Source organism: Aspergillus foveolatus (genome assembly GCF_047715535.1).
Source record: "Aspergillus foveolatus strain CBS 279.81 unplaced genomic scaffold BDW70scaffold_7, whole genome shotgun sequence".
Classification (NCBI taxonomy): domain Eukaryota; kingdom Fungi; phylum Ascomycota; class Eurotiomycetes; order Eurotiales; family Aspergillaceae; genus Aspergillus; species Aspergillus foveolatus.
In genome coordinates this window covers 262919-275507 of record NW_027396071.1, presented here as the reverse complement: position 1 = coordinate 275507, position 12589 = coordinate 262919, and the positions used below count along the sequence as shown (strand labels likewise).

At 51.1% G+C, this 12589-nt stretch overlaps 6 protein-coding genes across 6 annotated transcripts; 2 read left to right on the top strand and 4 right to left on the bottom strand.

The window, feature by feature from the left end:
• Positions 1 to 194: 194 nt before the first annotated feature.
• rho2 (putative Rho GTPase Rho 2) lies at positions 195 to 1962 on the top strand. The gene is made up of 5 exons (XM_073735695.1): positions 195 to 698; positions 781 to 859; positions 914 to 919; positions 979 to 1170; positions 1235 to 1962. Exons 1-5 carry the CDS (start codon positions 664 to 666, stop codon positions 1520 to 1522), a joined length of 600 nt encoding a protein of 199 aa, XP_073599140.1. The 5' UTR covers positions 195 to 663; the 3' UTR covers positions 1523 to 1962.
• On the bottom strand, positions 1945 to 2748 carry BDW70DRAFT_129822 (mitochondrial 54S ribosomal protein mL40). Its single transcript, XM_073735694.1, has 2 exons — positions 2474 to 2748; positions 1945 to 2388 (listed from the first exon to the last, which is right to left on the bottom strand). The coding sequence occupies exons 1-2, from the start codon at positions 2679 to 2681 to the stop codon at positions 2039 to 2041; spliced, it is 558 nt and encodes a 185-aa protein (XP_073599139.1). The 5' UTR covers positions 2682 to 2748; the 3' UTR covers positions 1945 to 2038.
• Positions 2749 to 2890: 142 nt separating this feature from the next.
• On the bottom strand, positions 2891 to 4830 carry BDW70DRAFT_129821 (RING finger domain protein). The gene has a single exon (XM_073735693.1). It carries the CDS (start codon positions 4497 to 4499, stop codon positions 3066 to 3068), a length of 1434 nt encoding a protein of 477 aa, XP_073599138.1. The 5' UTR covers positions 4500 to 4830; the 3' UTR covers positions 2891 to 3065.
• A 122-nt stretch (positions 4831 to 4952) lies between these two features.
• BDW70DRAFT_129820 (acetolactate synthase catalytic subunit) lies at positions 4953 to 7957 on the bottom strand. The gene is made up of 5 exons (XM_073735692.1): positions 7572 to 7957; positions 7403 to 7501; positions 7272 to 7339; positions 5533 to 7218; positions 4953 to 5478 (listed from the first exon to the last, which is right to left on the bottom strand). The coding sequence occupies exons 1-5, from the start codon at positions 7724 to 7726 to the stop codon at positions 5423 to 5425; spliced, it is 2064 nt and encodes a 687-aa protein (XP_073599137.1). The 5' UTR covers positions 7727 to 7957; the 3' UTR covers positions 4953 to 5422.
• Positions 7958 to 8647: 690 nt separating this feature from the next.
• BDW70DRAFT_129818 (galactokinase galE) lies at positions 8648 to 11068 on the top strand. The gene is made up of 3 exons (XM_073735691.1): positions 8648 to 9442; positions 9490 to 10371; positions 10427 to 11068. The coding sequence occupies exons 1-3, from the start codon at positions 8787 to 8789 to the stop codon at positions 10461 to 10463; spliced, it is 1575 nt and encodes a 524-aa protein (XP_073599136.1). The 5' UTR covers positions 8648 to 8786; the 3' UTR covers positions 10464 to 11068.
• Positions 10920 to 12101, bottom strand: BDW70DRAFT_156979 (uncharacterized protein; the record flags this gene model as incomplete). Its single annotated transcript, XM_073740276.1, has 1 exon — positions 10920 to 12101. The coding sequence occupies one exon, from the start codon at positions 12099 to 12101 to the stop codon at positions 10920 to 10922; it is 1182 nt and encodes a 393-aa protein (XP_073599135.1).
• Between the last annotated feature and the right edge of the window lie 488 nt (positions 12102 to 12589).

Here is a 12589-nt window from a genome sequence, read left to right as displayed (position 1 = left end):
CCAGGCATAGGTACAGAGTAGAAGACCGTAAGACAACCAGTGGGGAGGCAGAGTACTGCCATTCACCTCTCTCCACGACAGCTTGGTATTGCTTTTCTTCGGCCATTCCGAAGCACAATAGACTGAATCCTAGTACGAGAGAAACGGCCGCTCTAAATAGAAGCATGGACTCCATCCAGAACTGAGACATCTCTCTCAAGTGGGTATGGTCCTCCTTCAAAACGCTTTTAATAATAGCAGTAGCACGATTATCAACACATATTTGACTATAATATAAAATCATCCCTTTCCTGGCAGGAGTGCATCGTTTGTTCTCGAACTGAACTCTGAACTCCTCGTTTTACTCCGCGCCCGTCGACCGCCTTCCAGAACGCCATTGATTGCATCGCAGCGGTTACTAGTACAGTCAGTAGTGTTAGGCTGTGCTGTTAGTGAAAGCTGTTAAGGGGAGGGGAGACCGGCAACTCAGCTATCTCGCCTGCTTTTTCCCCTCTTTATCTACTCCGACATCTTTTTACCCTCCCTCAGCCTTTAAATACCCCAGAGATCAAAGTCCGCCGCTCTGAGGGCTTCCGCCCGTTTGGTTTCTGCCTTGCCGATTGCCTTTGCCGTCAGTGTTGTCTCTAGGGAGCTCAAGTCCACCACCCCGTCTTTCCCGTGAAAATGGCCCAGCAACAGGATGACAATGTTATGCGAAGGTTTGTAGCTCTTTGTAATCTTCTGTGCCATCTCACGTGGGTCTTTGCTCCAGGGTCTTGCTGACCTATCGCTACTACCTAGAAAGCTGGTGATCATCGGTGACGGCGCCTGTGGGAAAACGAGTCTGCTGAGTGTCTTTACATTGGGCTACTTCCCTACAGTGAGTATTTACCCTTATCAGTCCAGGAGGCAGTTACTAATCGTTACTTAATAGCATTATGTCGGTCCTTTCCTTCCTCCCGCTTATTCACTCCCTGGTCTTATCTAATATACCCCCAGGTCCCAACAGTGTTCGAGAGCTATGTGACAGACTGCCGGGTAGACGGCCGGTCAGTCCAGTTAGCATTATGGGATACAGCCGGTCAGGAAGATTACGAGCGACTGCGTCCGCTAGCCTACTCCAAAGCCCACGTTATCCTGATCGGATTTGCCGTCGACACGCCAGATTCGCTCGAGAACGTCAAGATCAAGGTCCGTCGTTATCGCTCCACCTGAGTCTTCACTTACGGCCTACTAACATATCTCACCTGTACAGTGGATCGAAGAAGCGAATGAGCGATGCCCCGGCGTCCCCATCATCCTAGTTGGGCTGAAGAAGGACCTCCGCGAGAACCCCGGAGCGATCGAGGAAATGCGAAAGAAGTCCCTCCGATTCGTATCGCCCAAGGAAGGAAGTGAAACAGCAACGCAGATCAAGGCCCGGAAATACCTTGAGTGCTCTTCGCTAACAGGCGAGGGTGTGGACGACGTCTTTGAAGCCGCGACCCGCGCCGCGCTCCTCACCTTCGATAAGCGGAAATCCTCATGTTGCATTGTGCTATGACACGACTGAAAAATGGATATGCCATGCCATGTCTATGCGATAACGGGAGACAGCGACCTCGAACTCGTGATCTTTTCCTAGATGAGACGTCTTATTATGCCTAGCGTCGGGTCATGGTAGATTGGGTTTTGAAAATGGAGGACCAACTCGTGGATAAATGTTGGTTGATTTGATATATCTTGCATTTTTGGCGTCTGGTGGCCATGCTTTTCTGTCTTCTATTTGTTTGTTTTCTATTTTCTTCAATGCTCTGTCTAACAATCCTGTTCTTTTCATTCCATGTTCAACGATGTTTTTCCGGATACCCATACCGTTCCTTAGTACCTCTTGGTGGTTTTCTACATCACGGGCACTCCGAGTTCCCTCCTTAGCTGTCGTTGTATTCCATCTTACATAGCTCTACTTACGTTATATTCACACCATTCAAAGCATTAACCATGTTGAAATATCTAGTATACATCTGAACAAGAACAGCCCTCAATAACACCTACGGAAACTAAACCAGCCATCACCATATCACCGCTTTGTTGTTCCCTCAGGTCTCTTCCATGCATGATTCCAACCCTCCCCAGGTCCCTCCGTCTGCAGGCGCCCATACTCAATGGGGAACATATCCTGGAAAATCCTTGTCTTAATCATACTCTTGCGGAACAACTTCCCACCATCACAAGCCCCAGTCCTTAGCTCTTCGCAGGCAGCGTTCATGGCCTGCCACTGCCGCTGCAGCTCGAGCTGGTGGTTGCGTCTGCGCTGGGCTTGGTACAGTTGCCAGGCGCGGTGAATGGTCCAGTGGCGGAGGAAACGGGTGCGACTGAAGCGGAGTGGACGCGGAGTGAGCGGGTGATATAGGAAGTAGCGAATAAGAGCTTTATACAGTTAGTTTAGTTCGTTTGTAGGATTTAGAAATGTTTCGGTCGGGGTGGGCAGATAGATGTAGGGAGATGAACGTACTAACTCTCCGGTCGGTATATTGAGTCTTTCGCTTGAGTAGCGGGGTTGTAGTCGAGAATGGGGCCTTGGCTTGTGCTTGTAATGTGCTGGGTTGTGTCGACGTTTGCTTATTGAGAAAGGGAATTGTTGGCCGGAGAGTCGTTTGTGATAGAGGAATTCGGAACACGTTTGCCAGAGAGGCGAGGACTGGGGATACTGATGGACGCATTGTTAAACAATCAGCTCAGAGTCCCGTCGCATCAAGTGATTGCTAATGGTCTGTCGTAGAGTCTGGGTGGTCTGAACCTGGGTAGATTGGGGACCGGGAGACTTTTTCGGGGCGGAAGAGTGACTCCTTAAGCGCGCGCTAAGTTAAGCGCCGCACTGCCTACTGTGGAATGAGTACTCCAAGCCCTCCAAGCGGCGTACATTTTGAATGGGAGTTTCAGAGATACCGACTTAAGAGCGATATTTTCTTAACGTCCATGTGATTATTATTTCTTACACACCCTGCTAACTTCCAAGCCAGATACATAAAATTTTTCACCAAAAACGCCTAGAATGCTGCATCATCAAGTTCATGAAGAATAGGAAAAGCCCAATCTGCGACAAGTTACCGCGTAACCCGTTTCTTCAATCGGTCGTAGTTCAGTACCTTGCGCCGCCTATGAGTCTGCGCGAGCTTCCACCGGCAGTACAGAACTAGTGCGTCTTTGAGAAGCACAAAAACACACCCCCCAATCACGCTCCGGCCCCATCTGCTTTGCAACAGGCCAGGCCGCCCTCTTTCCAAAGTTGAGGCTGTTGTCCATGAATTTGGCAGGACGTACTTAAGAAGTCCTCCCATGGTAGCTGAGATAGCCGGGAACGCGAGCGCGCCAAGGACGATATCCGCAAGGCTGCTTGTTTCATGGACGAGGTTTTGACCATTGATTGCACCTCCTTGATTCTGATTATTCTGTTGCTGTTGCTGCTGGTTTGCGCCTTGCAACCCTAGAACTTCCTGCGGGTCCGCATTATTTCCCATTCCAACTTGAAACTCTAAATCAAACTCCATCAGGATCTGTCCATCATCCGCCGCCACCGGTCCTTGCTCTGGTTCAGGTGCGTTATCGTCGAATTCGTTGATATCTGCCTGGCGGGGCTGCACCTCGGCAATCCATTTCCGCTCCCACTTGCCAAATAATCTCTCGTAAACGGCACCGTAAAAGCTTTTGATGTACGGGAGAGCTGCAAATGTCACAGCAGCACTCGGAGGCCATAGGTCAAGATCTGGTTCCTGTCCTGGGCTATGCGTCGCGAAAAAGAGGACAGGAATGGCAGGGAGAAGTCCCTCTGCGTAACGAGTGCGGGAGAAGATTAATACCAAAGGTATAAGCGGCAGTCCCATATTAAGACCAGAGTTCCAGGTACCCTCCGCCGCTTCTTCTAGAATATGTTTCGCCTCGTCCGTGCCAAAGACGAAGTACATAGAATATACCCCGTGCGCACAGCAACCAGCCCAGACAGTGCCCGCCAGCGTAAACACCATTCCAGGAAGCACCAATCGACCGGCTAGCCGCTCAACCAACCGCACAACATCCACAATATAGCTCCTTGGGCGAGTAACAACGATCTCCGTCTTGCACTGAGGACATACCATCTTCGCACTGTGACCGGTGCGCTTCCGAGCGCGCGGGTTTTCGAGATCAGCAAGCCAATCAAGAAGGCAGGCTTCATGAGCTGTCAGCGCACATGGACACGGCGATCGCCACTCTGAATTCAGTGGAGTATCCTCTGTCTCATCGGTATAACAAATCCAGCATTTCCTCGGCTCCTCGGGGACTGATGGGGTGTTTGCAGGTCGAGTGGTAATTTTCGCATCGGGCCTTTCAGCTTCATCTGAGATAGATTCGTTTAGAACGACTGCTTCATCTTCTTTTGAAAGACCATTCGCAGGTTCCTGAAAATTGTGGTGCTGATCAGGCTGCGATGATGAGGCCGCTGGCGGAGAAGTATCAGACGACCGCGTTCTCCCAAAAGCTGAGAAACTCGGGAGTGACGCCATAGTAGCATGCGGAAAATATGTTAAATGTTAGGAGTGGAATGATGCTAATTAAAAAGAGTCGGAAAGACGCAGCATCCTGCGAAGGACGAAAGTTCAGCTATCGCATCCGAGGTCCAAGCAATGACGGAAGACGATCGGAAGCAGAAACGAGAACGTGAGGGAACGAATAAACAAGTATATTGCGGATGCAAACGACCATAACAATCGATAAGGAATTCACGTAAGTCAGGCAGTAGCCACTGCGGTGTAGCAAGACTGTCGCGCCTGGAAAGAGGTCGAACTGAGTCACTTCAAGGCTCATCGGATGCAAGCAGCGGCATTCACAATGGCATCACGTGAGCGGCGGGGGCGATAGACGGCGTGCCTGTTTTTGCCGCCGCATGAGCGTCTCAGCAATAATGCGCTTGACGCAAACTATTCGAGTGTTACTGTATAAATGAATAGACTAAAAGCCCATTAATTATCTTTTAACTCTCCAAAATGCAAATACGCAGAATCGTGCAGCACAAGTATCAGGAATTATATACAGGCGAAACTGAGCCAAAACTTTTCGGCGGCCAGAGCGCAAGAGTATGCAAGATGTGACAACTTCAGACAGAGAAACAATGACAGATCAGATCCTGGGTTGTCGAAGAACTTTCGTGGACAGGCAACTGACCTCACGCTGCCGCTTTAGGTCATTGCATGGTGAACCCTAGCCCAGCAGAACCAGGGGATGTGAGACTGTCCGGGAGCACAAAAGGCTCTGGATATCGCTAGCATCTTCGACTTCCGGCCCTGCTAACCTTTTAATAGATGATGCTAGGCCCCGCTAGCGTCAGACCCGCCAGAAACGCCGTGGATATTAACAAAAGGATCGCAGGCCATTTTGGGTAATGACTCAACAACTGGCTAAGAAATGGAATCAGGCGCTATCCTGGCGTTTAAACGCCGCTAGGGTTCCTTTTCTTCATTAAAGCCCTCCTCTCACGGTCCTTGGCTATCGAGAACGTTAGCAACACTTCAATATATCCTCAAGTTCTGAGGGGCTTACCTTCGTCGAAAACGAGGAACTCGTGCAGGCCGCTACCACCAGGAACCATGGGCAAAACGGGCACCTTACGGTCGGTGAATACCTCGAGCAAGGCAGGTCCGTCACTCTCGATCAACCACTTCAACTTGGACTCCACTTCTGAGGGCTTGGTGCAGCGCTCGGCAGCAACACCCATAGCCTCAGCAAGACGCACGAAATCAGGGTTCTTCTGGTGAGTGTGGGAGTAGCGGTCCTCGTAGAACAGATTTTGCCATTGGGTCACCATACCCTGCTCCTCGTTGTTCAAGAGAAGGACCTTGATGCCAATGTTAAACTGGGCAGCAGTGGTAAGTTCAGTTAGAGTCATGTTAAAGGAGGCATCGCCATCGATATCGATAACAAGGCAGTCAGGGCGGGCAACCTTGGCACCGATAGCAGCCGGAAGGCCGTAGCCCATAGTACCAAGACCCCCGGAAGTGATCATGGAGCGGGGACGGCGCCAACGGAAGTGCTGGGCGGCCCACATCTGGTGCTGTCCAACACCAGTGGTAATGATAGTGCGGTCCTTCATGTGAGCAGTAAGATCGCTGAGCTTCTCAATCAAGGCCTGCGGCTTGATGGGGCCGTCAGGAGTCTGTTTCTCGTATAGCGAGAGCGGGAAACGGGACTTCCAGTCATTAATCTGAGCAAACCACTCTGGTCGTTCGGAGACAGTTTCAACAAGAGGAAGGAGGTGTCGAATGTTCTCTGCACAGTCACCCTCAACAGCCTCGTTGGCTTGCACAACCTTGTTGATGTTCTTCGGCATGATCTCGAAGTGAACAATACCACCACGATTTTCCGAAGCAGCGAGCTTAGCCTGGGGAGCAAATTTAGCGATGCTACCAGTCACACGATCATCAAAGCGAGCACCAAGGGCGATGATCAAATCGGCTTCCTGCATAGCCAAGTTTGCATAGGCAGAGCCATGCATACCAAGCATGTGCAAGGATTTGGGGTCAAGCTCGTCAAACCCGCCAAGACCTTGCAAAGTGGTAGTAACAGGAATGCAAGCCTTGTCGGCCAGCTCCTTCAGAAGTTTGGGGCCGTCGGGGTTTTCGAGGATACCCTGACCAACGTAGAGTACAGGCTTTTTGGCGATGTTGACGAGACGGGCCACGCGGTTGATAGTGTCGTGAAGCTGCTTCTCACTCAATTCTTTGGCTGCCAGAGTCGCGGCGCTCGGGCGAGAGGGAAGAGTGCTCTGCATGGGAATGGGTTTACGAAGGATACCTGCGGTGATATCCTTGGGAAGATCGACGAGGACAGGACCAGGACGGCCGCTAGTAGCAATTTCGAAAGCTTCTTGGATACGGCGGGGAAGCTCAGCGACGGACTTGACCATAACGTTCCACTTGGTGCATGCCCTAGAGATACCAACCACGTCGGCTTCCTGGAAGGAGTCTGTGCCGATGGAGGTAGTGACAACCTGACCACAGAAGACAACCATGGGGGTACCATCAGAGAAGGCGTCCTGCATGGGAGTAATGACATTGGTAGCACCGGGACCAGATGTGACAAGGACAACACCAGGCTTCCCAGAAGCACGAGCATAACCTTCTGCCATGTGGCCCGCACCCTGTTCATGTCGAGGCAGGATGAAGTCGAAGTGCTTAGAATTGTAAATTGCGTCGAAGACGGGAAGAATGGCACCTCCAGGGTAGCCAACTAAGCCATGGTCAATGCGCGGTCTTGGCTATCCAGTGTATTTATTGACTCACAAACGTGCTTCACACCCAGACGCAGCATCATCTCGTGGAAAATCTCACCACCGCTGAGTCCGACGAATCTTAACAGGAGGATCAATTAGCTCATTTCTAACATTTGGACGAAAAGAATGGGGATGCCATACGAGTCGTCGAGCTCGGGAAGCTGTCGATTCTGGAGAGGTGATACTTCATTGCGGCTTGGCTCTTGGTTAAAGGCAGGGCTGGGTCTAGGGCGGGAGGTTCTGTGTTGAAATCAATGTTAACAAGCCAATTACACTTGGGAACTTCGTGATACGTTGTAGGGAGACTCACGAAGCAGTAGCTGTTGCTGTGCTCTGGTCGCGTTTCTGAGTCGAAAAGCGGTGGGGCGTCGAGACCGCAGAAGCAAAGGCTCTTCGTCCAGAGGCAATGTACCTCTGATAATGCAGAGTGCGCAGGGCGCTTTTTGATGGTCTTAAAGGCATCATCGTTGCTAGGATGACTACCAGGCCAAGTGAGAGGTAGAAAATGTGAAGCTCAAAGAAAAATTGAGTCGACCACAGACCCGGGGAGAGAGTAGCAAAGTCCCTTAGAGCCGTCGAAGGAATAATGACCTGACTGGACACTTGACTCACTCGTCCAAACTCGCCGAGTCGGGGACTGTTCAGACTCGCTAGCTTTATGAAGTTTAGCTCAATTTTGGTCAGAAAATGAACGCCCGATGATTGGTTCCCACGTTGCCACCGCTCCGATCATCGGCCGCATTTTGCGCGCCTGATTTTCTAGGCATTCAATCACCAGCAAACTGCACCGTGCACATTAGACGGCCAGCCTATAGGCTATTTTCACATGTTTGGCGTCCTTGTCGTCTAGCGCAGATTTAGAGAGCTTAATACCCCAGACATACTCTGGTACAATCCTGTGGCCTGATTGCTGGTGTTTGGCTGATCCTGACACTAGCTATACACAAACAATGTATGAGCCATGACTTACCAGTCCTTCAGCATAAGTTGCTCTGGGGATAATTTGTTGACTCGACAGTAGGTATCGCGCTCCAGGTAGAGTCGGGCAAGGCATAATCTGGAAAGTTGGTGAAATCTCGTCGGGTGGGTTTCTGACACCAGGGTAGGGGGTATATAAAAATCAGGGCAGTTATGCCTAGTATCGGTTAATTATTCCCATCGTCTATATCTGAGCTTAGTCAAGCATTAAATATCCCATCCCGGGATTAATTACGCCGAAGCAAGCCACTCGGACCGTGAATAACCTCCGGTGAGGGCGGCCGAATGTGACGGTAGCTGTGGAATCCATCCCGTAGCGGCGCAGGAGGAGACCACCGTCCCCGCAATAGCCAGGATGGCTTAATTAAACACGCTGAATTTATCCTGAACCCCTCTATGAGATCACAGGCACATTCTCTTCTACTGTTCTCCCTTTCTTCGCAGTCTCTTGTTTTTATTTCTTTTCTGTATTATTTCTACGATTCCCTTGCTTTTCCCCCAAACCTCAGGCTTAGCCTTTTCACCGTCAGCCTCAGTTTACCCCACCATGGCGACCCCGCAGGAACTTGTCCCTCGAACTGAATCCATCGCTGAGGTTTATGCCACCGACGATGCCTCTGCCACCACTGCCTCACCGGAACATCTCAAGCGATTTAACAATCTAGTTTCCCACTTCCACAAGCAATATAACCACTCCCCCGATTTCGTCGCCCGCAGCCCCGGCCGCGTGAACATCATTGGAGAGCACATCGATTACAACCTGTACGATGTTCTCCCTACAGCAGTGAGCGTCGACGTGATTATCGCCGTCAAGGTCGTTCCCACAGAGAGCTCAGAATCGACTGTAAAGATTGCCAATGTTCTGCCTGAGAAGTTTCCGACGCGTGAGTTCACCGTGCCCAAGGACTCGGACGTCGAAATCGATCCCAAGAAACATGAATGGGTGAACTACTTTAAGGCTGGGTTGGTTGGTGCACTCAAAGTTTTGCGCAAGGGTGCTGCAGATGGTTCGTTTACTCCGGCTAGTATGGAAGTGCTAGTCGACGGGAACGTTCCTCCTGGTGGTGGTATCTCCAGCAGTGCAGCTTTTGTGTGCTCCAGTGCGCTCGCCGTCATGAAGGCAAACAACCACGATGTCTCAAAGCAGGACTTGCTTGATTTAGCTGTCGTCTCGGAGCGTGCTGTCGGTGTTTATTCTGGAGGGTAAGTTGCCTGGTTCATCTATTGCCAACACGTCTGACCCTGTCTAGAATGGATCAAGCTGCCTCCATCTACTCCCGCCGCGGATACCTCCTCTACACTCAGTTCTTCCCCAACTTCTCTGTTCAGCACGTTGCCATTCCCAAGGCTGCGGAGGAAATAACCTTCCTCATGGCCCAGAGCTTCGTCACCTCCAACAAAGCCGAGACAGCGCCGCGCCACTACAATCTCCGCGTCGCAGAGTGTACGCTCGCCTCCGTCGTTCTCGCCAAAGCGAACGGTCTCACTCTTCCCAAGGACAACAGTTCCCTTGGATACAGCCTTCGCACTTTCCACAACGAACTTATGCGGAAAGAAGGCCGCCTCGGGGACCCGCTCGAGTACCAAATCGACTCTGTCATCCAGGCCACTCTCGATATTCTCACTAAAGAGCAGGGCTACACGCGCGAGGAGATCGCTCAGCTTCTGTCCATCTCCCTGCCCGAGCTCGAAGCCACATACCTCTCGTCCTTCCCCGTCCAAGCGGAGCGCTTCCTTCTCCGCCAGCGAGCCCTTCATTGCTTCAAGGAAGCTCGACGCGTCCTTGACTTCAAGGCTTGCCTCGCGAACGCATCAACCTTGGATGACAAGCGCATTCACTACCTTGGTCAACTGCTCAATGAGTCTCAAGATTCGTGTCGCGACGTCTACGAGTGCTCCGCACCCCAAGTTGACGAGATCTGTAACATTGCGCGCAAGGCAGGAACATGGGGCAGTCGGCTGACTGGTGCCGGGTGGGGAGGGTGCACTGTTCACATGCTGCCGCAGTCAAAAGTTGAGGCTGTAACGAAGGCGCTGACTGAGGAGTACTATCTGAAGTATTTCCCAGATATTAGCGAGGAGAAGCTGAAGGAGGCAATGGTCATCTCTAAACCTTCTAACGGGTCTTTCTTGTATGCTTTTAAATTACTCTAAACGAAGATGGCAGCATTGCTAACTTGTTTACAGGATAACGGGAGCTGCAATTTCTCAGGTTGGTGTTTGAAGTGACGCGGCTAGCAGAAAATGATATATTGAGGGTATCTTCTTTGACGTGCTATCCAGTTTGCAATAAATTCATGATCAACGCAATCCTCATCCGACTCGTTATTGATGCTAACTGTACAACCTCCGGTGTCCCGCGCTCATTTAGCGGCCGGGGTAATGAGTACACAAGATGTGTATATAACAAGTTCGTATAGAGGCGTCTTTGCCGAACTAGGTGCTTTGTCTCAGCGCATGGCCGAGTTTGCACCATCGATGGCCAGTCACCATTCGTGTCATTGCCATCTTGGTCGGCACTTGCTGTTGTGCTCGACTAGACTTCTGGAGCCTATTTCTTAAGAAAGCAAAGACGCGCCTTGGTTCGTCGGTTCGTCGACGAGGGTGCTAGTCAAACAGCCGCGGTGTCTGTCCCAAGCACTTCTATTTTCACGTATCCCAAATTCTTAACCAAAGAAGGCTATGACTTCTTCTTAGGAGCCGCTTTCCCAAAGAAGTCACTCATCTTCTTCATTCCACTCGTGTTAACCTTTTTCAGTTCCCTGACACCCCTTGACTCGCTAGCTTTCTTCTTTTTTTCTTCCTCTTCCATGCGGCGTTTCTTTTCAGCGCGCGACTCTACACCATCGTCGTCCTCCACGTTGCGCTTGCGGCTGAAGTCCCCTAGAGATCGAGAAGCCAGTGCTTCAGCGCGCAGATCAGCTAGGTGTTTGAGATAATCATGCAGCGGTTTGAAGTCAATCGGGGATACTGGCGCCGAGAGCAGCTCGTCAATTTTCGCGCACACGGCCGCAGAAACGTAAGAGGTTTTCAGGAAAGCCAGAGCTACTGAGATTCTTTGAAGTCGAACTATTGAGTCCGGGCAGGCTTGTTGCTCTGGGAGTTCTTCAGTAGCTGGTGTTGGAGCTGACTCCGCTGGAGTTGATGTGCGCGAGACTGAGCTGTTTAAAGTGGTTGCCGATGTAGCTTGCGTGTCGTCGCTTTCTTGAGACTCAGTATCATTGTGGTCCTCTTTCGCCGGCGTGGAAGAGGCGGCAACGTTAGTTCTGGTAACAGATACCAGAGGTACAGCGAGCGCCTGCTTGACAAACCGTTCCTCTAAACTTTTTGGCAGGCCTTGCACAGCCATCCGCTCTGCTTTGGCGAGTAATTCCTGTAGGAGTTTTGTTTCGCTAACTCGGAACACTCTCTCGTCGCCCGCTTCAACAGAGTCGCATACGGCTTCTACCCGACGGAGAAGTGTGCTTCTGAAGGAGTCATTGTACAGGATATATCGCAGGTGCTCGGGCAAGTCGTCATGGGAGTCGATGATATCGTCCAACGGTTGAAACAGCCTCTTCCCCTCGTTTGACGACGGCACCGAGCATAGCAGGGGAATCGCAAAGAATAAGATATCAATCGGTGTAGCAACTAGAAGCTCCGCTGTTTTTGATATTGACCCTTGTGGCTTTCCGCTTTCACTCTTGCTAGTGTAGAGAATACTCCGTGGGAATTGTGATCCGACAACTGTAAACTCGTATACCCCGAGCTTAGGGCAGAAGAAGTAGCGCGTCAAATCTCCCGTTCGCGGATTTGGTAGGGTAACGAATCTGGCGTCTGGGCTGGCAGAAGTAGGGAGGATGAAGGCTTTGCTGGGCTTCATGGTGGCTTTCGACGGCTCAGGCTGGGGTTGTTTCTCGGACGCCGACTGCTTCGGGGGGGGAGCGGACCGTGTCCGCATACCGGAACGTATTATATTCAACAGACACTAGAATAGGGTTCGGTGTTCTCTGCTTCGGAACTTGGTTTCGAGATAGAGGGTTATGTGAGTTGCATGAAGACGCGTACTAGGACTCCATCGTTTCAGACCGTGACACGAGCGCGTCGCCCGCAGATCACCGCCAAGCCTCCGGCGCCTTGCAATATTAACCACTTTATTGATTGCTACATCTGCCCAACTACTTTTTTTTGGAATGCGACGACAATTGAGGGAGACTAGGCCTCTGTGCGTCTATTTTCACCTGGGCTAGCTGTGAGGGTTCTAGAGTAGTTGCCTTGTCGGGCCAGCAGTGGCACCTTCGTTGACGCGACTCTCTACACCTTCCTTTCCCCGCATGACTGCGACCTGGATATGGGGACAACGCCATTAGA

Excerpts from the sequence above, each read along its gene's own strand:
- rho2 (XM_073735695.1), top strand. The coding sequence starts at position 664 with ATGGCCCAGCAACAGGATGACAATGTTATGCGAAG. Across the intron at positions 699-780 it reads GATGACAATGTTATGCGAAG|AAAGCTGGTGATCATCGGTG; the intron begins GTTTGTAGCTCT and ends GCTACTACCTAG. Across the intron at positions 1,171-1,234 it reads TCGAGAACGTCAAGATCAAG|TGGATCGAAGAAGCGAATGA; the intron begins GTCCGTCGTTAT and ends TCACCTGTACAG.
- BDW70DRAFT_129822 (XM_073735694.1), bottom strand. The coding sequence starts at position 2,681 with ATGCGTCCATCAGTATCCCCAGTCCTCGCCTCTCTGGCAAACGTGTTC. Across the intron at positions 2,389-2,473 it reads ATATACCGACCGGAGAGTTA|CTCTTATTCGCTACTTCCTA; the intron begins GTACGTTCATCT and ends AACTGTATAAAG.
- BDW70DRAFT_129821 (XM_073735693.1), bottom strand. The coding sequence starts at position 4,499 with ATGGCGTCACTCCCGAGTTTCTCAGCTTTTGGGAGAACGCGGTCGTCT.
- BDW70DRAFT_129820 (XM_073735692.1), bottom strand. The coding sequence starts at position 7,726 with ATGATGCCTTTAAGACCATCAAAAAGCGCCCTGCGCACTCTGCATTAT. Across the intron at positions 7,219-7,271 it reads TCTGGGTGTGAAGCACGTTT|TTGGCTACCCTGGAGGTGCC; the intron begins GTGAGTCAATAA and ends ACCATGGCTTAG. Across the intron at positions 5,479-5,532 it reads GTTCCTCGTTTTCGACGAAG|CCAAGGACCGTGAGAGGAGG; the intron begins GTAAGCCCCTCA and ends CGTTCTCGATAG.
- BDW70DRAFT_129818 (XM_073735691.1), top strand. The coding sequence starts at position 8,787 with ATGGCGACCCCGCAGGAACTTGTCCCTCGAACTGAATCCATCGCTGAG. Across the intron at positions 9,443-9,489 it reads GTCGGTGTTTATTCTGGAGG|AATGGATCAAGCTGCCTCCA; the intron begins GTAAGTTGCCTG and ends GACCCTGTCTAG. Across the intron at positions 10,372-10,426 it reads CCTTCTAACGGGTCTTTCTT|GATAACGGGAGCTGCAATTT; the intron begins GTATGCTTTTAA and ends ACTTGTTTACAG.